At 36.9% G+C, this 6,340-nt stretch overlaps 1 protein-coding gene across 1 annotated transcript in view; it reads right to left on the bottom strand.

The window, feature by feature from the left end:
- Positions 1–773: 773 nt before the first annotated feature.
- Positions 774–6,340, bottom strand: part of LOC108243554 (phosphodiesterase 1A, calmodulin-dependent) — a 66,587-nt gene continuing 61,020 nt past the window's right edge. The window contains exons 14-16 of the mRNA XM_017429085.3: positions 6,093–6,277; positions 4,430–4,597; positions 774–4,354 (exon numbers count right to left, since the gene is read on the bottom strand). Coding sequence (XP_017284574.1) covers positions 4,308–4,354; positions 4,430–4,597; positions 6,093–6,277 — 400 coding nt within the window. The 3' untranslated portion in view covers positions 774–4,307. The remainder of the gene's footprint in view (positions 4,355–4,429; positions 4,598–6,092; positions 6,278–6,340) is intronic.

The following is a 6,340-nucleotide window of genomic DNA, read 5'->3' as shown; positions in this document are numbered from 1 at the left end:
GTGTGGGTGCATTTACATACCCACTAGTTCCAACATCAGACCACTGTGACATCTGTACACCTTATGTGTTGGGCTTTTGCTTACAACATCCCACAAATCCACAGGTGACCTATATCACGCTCTATCAAGTGCTAGGAATGCTGTCAAATATGATGTTGACCTTCACTCAATATTCTAAATGTTGGACATTCTGGCAACTGCCTGATAACACTATCACTCTAAGTGTTTTGTGGGAGACCTTTTCCCACAGCCAGTTATGTTTTCTCTTGTGAAAAACCAAAATAAAAAGCTAATGTATAAATACTTTTTGTGCATTTAGCACAGCAAAAAGAGGAGGAAAAACACATAATGTGTGTTAACAGAACAACTTATTTATTTTAATGTTATTGAAATTAAACATATAAAAACAAAGGCAAATTGATGTTAGGATTATTTTGCAGTATGATCAATAGTTTTAACTGTAATTATGGAATGTAGATTTCAAGGTAAATAATTAGACATGGTCAAAAAGTGTATTTTCATTGCTTGAAGGCAAAAAATGATGGCCTTCATATCTATAAATCTGAACCTACATATTGTTGGCAGCTGTGCTTCGCTAACTACACTTAATTTGTTTCGTGTTTGCGTCTTGGATTTTTGCTTTGTTTGTAGTTTGTAATACAAATTTAAAAGCTGTTTTAGATGTCAGATAGTTGCAACATAACCTCCAAAATGTTACAGGAACAATCAAATGCAAGAAATGAGCTTTGACTGAAATAATCACAGCAGAAGAACCGAGTTCATAACATTTAATACAATAAACAGCTGTACAGCACATAGTGCACAAAAATGTACACACACTCTGTCTCTCTCTCACTCACATCCACGCAGACACTTAGCAGGACACAGAGCTGAAGAGTATACAACGACTATAGCACACATTGCATTAACAAACAGTGCTCAGAGGATCTAAAGAGTTTTCACTGTCAGCAGTTTCACCGCCACCTTTAGGCTTTTTAGCCATTGCTATAGAAACTTAAATTGCTGTCATCACCATGGTGATACTGTGGCAGACACTTTTTTATTCACAGTCAGGATGTGTGACAGTAACACAACAGAGAGAAGAAACTGTCTAAAGTCTAAGCTCCTGTTGATTTAAAGAAATAATCTGTTTCTTTTCAGATTAAATGGAGTTCCACTCAGCTGCTGCTATTTTTGTTTAAAACCAGAAAGCTCACCTCCACAGATAATACAATGATGTTAGATAGTACCATGTTACTCTATGTTATAGATGTACAGTACTAAAGTACAAAAAGACAACCTTTATTGTAAAAAAAAAATAAATACATTATCAGTGACGTGGTCACGTAAAGAAATCCAAGCTGACTGGCTGCTGCTGCTCTGCTTCCTGCACATTAAACACACTAAGTGTGGTTTTAATTCTACTTTAAAACAATATAAAGATTTGTGTGGTAAAAGGTAATGCTAAATTTGTTAGTAAGATCAGTTTGAAGTGTGTTGCAGTAGACAGCTGCTGGACAGAGTTATAAAGTAAGAACAGGACTGATAGATGACTTTGACCTAAGAACAGCCTCTGACAGCCATGTTCAGTTGTTGGATAAAATACACAAACTTGTGAAACTTTATTACCAGTGAATAGTTCAACACTTCTAAAATTCATGTTCTTTGTATGTTTGACTTGTCTTTTATCAACAGGAAGTGTCTCACTATTGTGTGCATCTGATCACACAGATCAGCAGCATTTCCAATTTTCAAAACTGCAGAGTGGTTGATGCAAAAGCTGTTTTATAAACCTTTACAGCTCATGTAATTTTACATGATTACTTGTAAAAAGTGCTACAGCTAGCTGCTGCTCCAACTATTAATGTTCCAAATAACCACCCATCTAAATATCTATGTACTGCAGAACTTATGGCAGTGTAGAAATATGTTAAAAGAGAGTTTGCAAGAACCACAATGAACTCTTGATGATTGGGGTTGTTTTAAGACAGAGGCAATCAACTTTAGTGTTGGCTGAGACTGAAAGAGCTCCATGCAGGTAAGCTATTATTTATTTGTAACTGTTTCACCGAACGCCACTTCAAAATGTCCATAAACCTCATTAAATTATGAATCAACCCTCCTCCTTCTCAGTTTCTTGATTAAAGAGTTTTAAAAGTTCTTATTGCATCTTTGATCAAATCAGGAAATTCACTAGATTCAGGATGAATAAAAACTAAAATCCAAATTCTGACCTCAAAAATCTTAAAGAAATTCATAAAATAGTTTAAATACAATGTGTTGCACTTACACATAATATATGTTTAACTTTCTGGTAAATTTGTTTTCTATTACCTAAGAGCAAGGTAATTCAACTGGATACAATTTACAGTTTGAGCTGCAAGATAACACATAATGCTTTACATGGAACCTTTAAAGAGGATAGAGATACTATATTATATTACATTTAATTTAGAATATATTATTAAGGGTGCTTCAATACACAAACAGCATTTTCCATCATAATTTCTGACTCACTACTCCCACAGCTTTGGAAAAACCTGCACAAAAAATGCATTAAAAATGTGCAGCTCAATTGGGAATAGCGTTCTATGACTTTTGGAAGTGGTAAATCAAATGGTGTAAACAGCATCTTCGAAAACAAAAGAGACAACAATGGGATTTTATACAAAACTGGAAAGAAAAACTCTTGAGCTCTTGATCTATCAGATTCTTTGGAGCTCTATCGATCAGTCATACTTCACAGTAGAAACACCATTCAAAGTCTAAACAAGTCATGGAAAGTCAAACTTTGAATTGGTATTTTGATGCCTAATGTTTTTTTACAGTCCCAGTTTAAATGTCGTGATTTTTGGAGACTTTAGCACAAATGTTCAATTTAAAGTGTGATGATGTCACACTAACATTTGTGACTTTTCAGACAAACTTCTAACTTTCACAAGCTCTACAATTCCTATAGAGTTTACACATGAAAAGGTTGGAATTTTGGCCTTCTTTCATCCAGTATGCCTCTCTTTGCTATAGGACCTATGGTTTTCTCTTAAATCCAGCCACAGTGCGTAGATCCAAACTGTCATAGACTTCCATTGTATGAGCTCAGAATTTTTTTTCAAACTGAAAGTGAAGGCCCAGTTTAACTTGTCATATCTCCTATATAAACAAGGTAGACACTTAAAAATTTCAGTGTGATCACCAGATTCTTCTACCTCTTACAATTCAAGATTTTTTTCAGTACAACTTATAGTTTTTACACAGTGACTGAGGCTTACTTTCTACTCTGCTTGTTTGTCTTATTAAGACTGCTGTCAGAGTGAGACACAGGTGTGTGTGTGGTTACCATGGTGACCTTCAGAGCCACTGACAGCAGCTTTACTATTTCTTTTAACTTTGGTTGTCTTCACACTTTAAAAGTTTATACATTAAAACATGGCATTTTGTCAGGTTAGATTACAAAAGTAAGTTTCAAATTACTGGACTTTTATGGGAAAAAAGTTTTGTTAGATTTGTTAGAAGGTTTGTTAGATCTCTGGGCTGTAGCTGCGCTGGCACACTTCACAGTTTCTTCAGAAATTGTTTATAATTAATATAGTTTATTTGGTTAAATAGAATATCTACTCTGAGTGCTGGATTTGAAAAGTGACTGAGTTGTGTAATACAAACTTATGTGGATGTACATGCTCCAGACTTGGTCCAAACTTTGCCAAACCTTTAAAAAAAATTCCTAAATTTTCTGTACCAAAAACACTCAATGAGCTGCATCTGATAATCAGTTTCAGTTAATTCAATTTCAGCAAACTTTTTGGGCACAACTGTTCCAGGACGCTTTTAGTCTGACAGCACAAATCGGAGGTGTGGTCAGACAAACAACATGCCTAGGAGTTTGAAGCTTGAACAAAGAGAGAAAAAGAGCAGAGCAGCAGGTCCTCCATGCGCTCATGAGCTGCATTTTCTTACCAGCTTCACTAATTGTTCCTCCTGATCAAAGACATTTATCCCACTGTTATTCTCCAGCCTTTATACATTCTTTGGTTTTACAGACAATGATCCTCTGAGTTTCAAAGAAATCACACTTTCACCACTATGACTAAACCAGGAAGCTGCTAAAAAGCTGGAATCGAATGAAAACTAGTCACTTTAAATATGTTTCCATAGTCACTTGTAAACATGAAATCTGGGGGCCCTTTGAGGGCCACTGAGTCAGCTGCACACAGAAGAGTCTGAACCCTCGTTGTTACTGCACCCAGCCACCTGTTGTCATGGTGATCTGCCACAGTCAGATACAGCGAGGACTTAGCCGAAGTGTGTCCTCAGGCATTTTCAGGCACTTTGTCATCCTCCTCTTCCTCCTCTGCCCCTGCAACGGTCACCACAGCAACAGGTGAGCTCAGTCAGGGATTTACAAAGTTTTACCATGGTGTTGCACTCGTACCATTGCAGGTCATGTGATCTCCAGTCTCACGGTCAGATGATGTGTCGTCATTCTGTTCAGCTGAAGGAAAACCCTTTGAGTTCTGTGGCTGATCTGTGCTGTGGCTCAGTGAGGCTTCAGACTTTACCTCTGAGTTCTCTTTTTCCTCCTGTTCCTTCTTGGCCAGTTCTGTTAAGAACAGACACACAATTATATTCAAGATACACCAACAGGCTCATTTAATGGCATTACGTTTTGACTTGGAAGAGTAGGGAAGGAACAGGTGTATTAATAAGGGCTACATTTAATGTAGAGGAAGCTCTGTTTGTAGAATTCTTTACAGCACACTAACACATCCAGCTGCAGAAATGGAATGCAACCCTTATTAATACACCTGTGCTTTTCCTACTCATTCAAATCATACTGAAATAGGCCTAGAAGCCAGTTAAAAGCAGAAAATCAGCATAACTACTTAAAATTAAAAAGAAGCACAGAGAAACAGTTCGAAGCCCCAAAATCAAAGTTCTGATCTTTTACTTCTAAATGTTTTTTTTCTAGGTTTGGATTTGTTTCTGAAGTTCCTGTAGCACCTTTGTTTCTTTGTCTTTGTTTTTTTAGAATTAAATTTGACTTTAACTATTACAGAGTATTACTGTAATTTAGTATTGTGATTGCAGTTTTGTATTTCTTCCAGTTTTTTTTGGACACCGCTAAAAGGCAAAAGGCGAGCAATAATGTTTTTGCCCGTGTCTTTGTGTGTGCGTGTGCGTGCACATATTACTAATACATCTCAATAGCCACAGGTTAGATTTCAGTGAAAGTCTCAGAAAGTCATTGTTGGATGTATTGCTACAACTGATGAAATTTTGGATCAGCCCCCCTCAAGTTGGCTGCCACAAACAAATGGCTTTAGCAAAGTCAAAATTGGTTTTAATTCAGGTAATTTATAGACATACAGTGTTGCAAAACTATTTATTGGTTCTCATTATGACAAAGAGGGAGATCTGTTGCTGTCATTAAAGGTGTAATACACATAATAATTTAATATTCGATACAACATAATAAAAATTTTGTCAGCCAACAGCCATTCTCTTGAAAATAGTCTAATAGAAAAAAATAAGTCATTGGTGAATGTAATTCAACATTTTGTTCAACTGATAAAATAAAAAAATATTTTATTTAAAATATGGAAAGATGATAGTAATCAAACTCTAAAAACTAAATTGCCTAATCTTGAGTTTGTCTTATCTGTTCTTGTAATTTAAAGCCAACTTCTCTGACCTCTTAGGTCAGAGGTGTCAAACTCTTAGGTCAGAGGTGTCAAACTCCATTCCTCGGGCACCGCTCTCCTGCATGTTTTAGATGTGTTCTTGCTTTAAAACACCTGGTTTAAATGGATGACTTGTTGCCATGCTGCTGGAGAACTTGATGATTTGGTGAGGAGCTAATTAAACCATTTGAATCAGGTGTGTTGGAGCAGAAAAACCTAACACTTCCAGGATAGCGGCCCTGGAAATCTGGAGTTTGACACCTCTGTCTTAGGTGACAGGTTTGGATTGTGGGGGTCCTAATTAACTTTTTTTCCCCATTTGCTTTTCTTCTGCTCTGAACACAGGAAGCAGAGAACAAAAATGAACACTGTATAATTTAACAAAGTTCTTAGTTGAAATTTAACTGCTTCTACCATGCACAGACAGTTCTTTCCATCGCTCCTTGTTGCTGGCGATGACACTGGAGAGGTGGAGCCTCAGAGCCGGCAGATCAATGGCCATTAGAGAAAAGTTTAACTGTCCATCGTCACTGTTCCCATGGCGACTGCTGCTGTGTCTTTGGACCGACTCCACGGTGACTGAGCCACTTCCTGTCAGACTGGTAAGGAGCAGAATTGTAAAAAAGCTCAGTGGAGATACATAGCTCATAAACCACTTGAGC

Source organism: Kryptolebias marmoratus, linkage group LG6 (assembly GCF_001649575.2).
Source record: "Kryptolebias marmoratus isolate JLee-2015 linkage group LG6, ASM164957v2, whole genome shotgun sequence".
NCBI lineage: Eukaryota > Metazoa > Chordata > Actinopteri > Cyprinodontiformes > Rivulidae > Kryptolebias > Kryptolebias marmoratus.
Note: the sequence above shows the minus strand (reverse complement) of the source record. Positions and strands in the feature narration are given on the sequence as shown.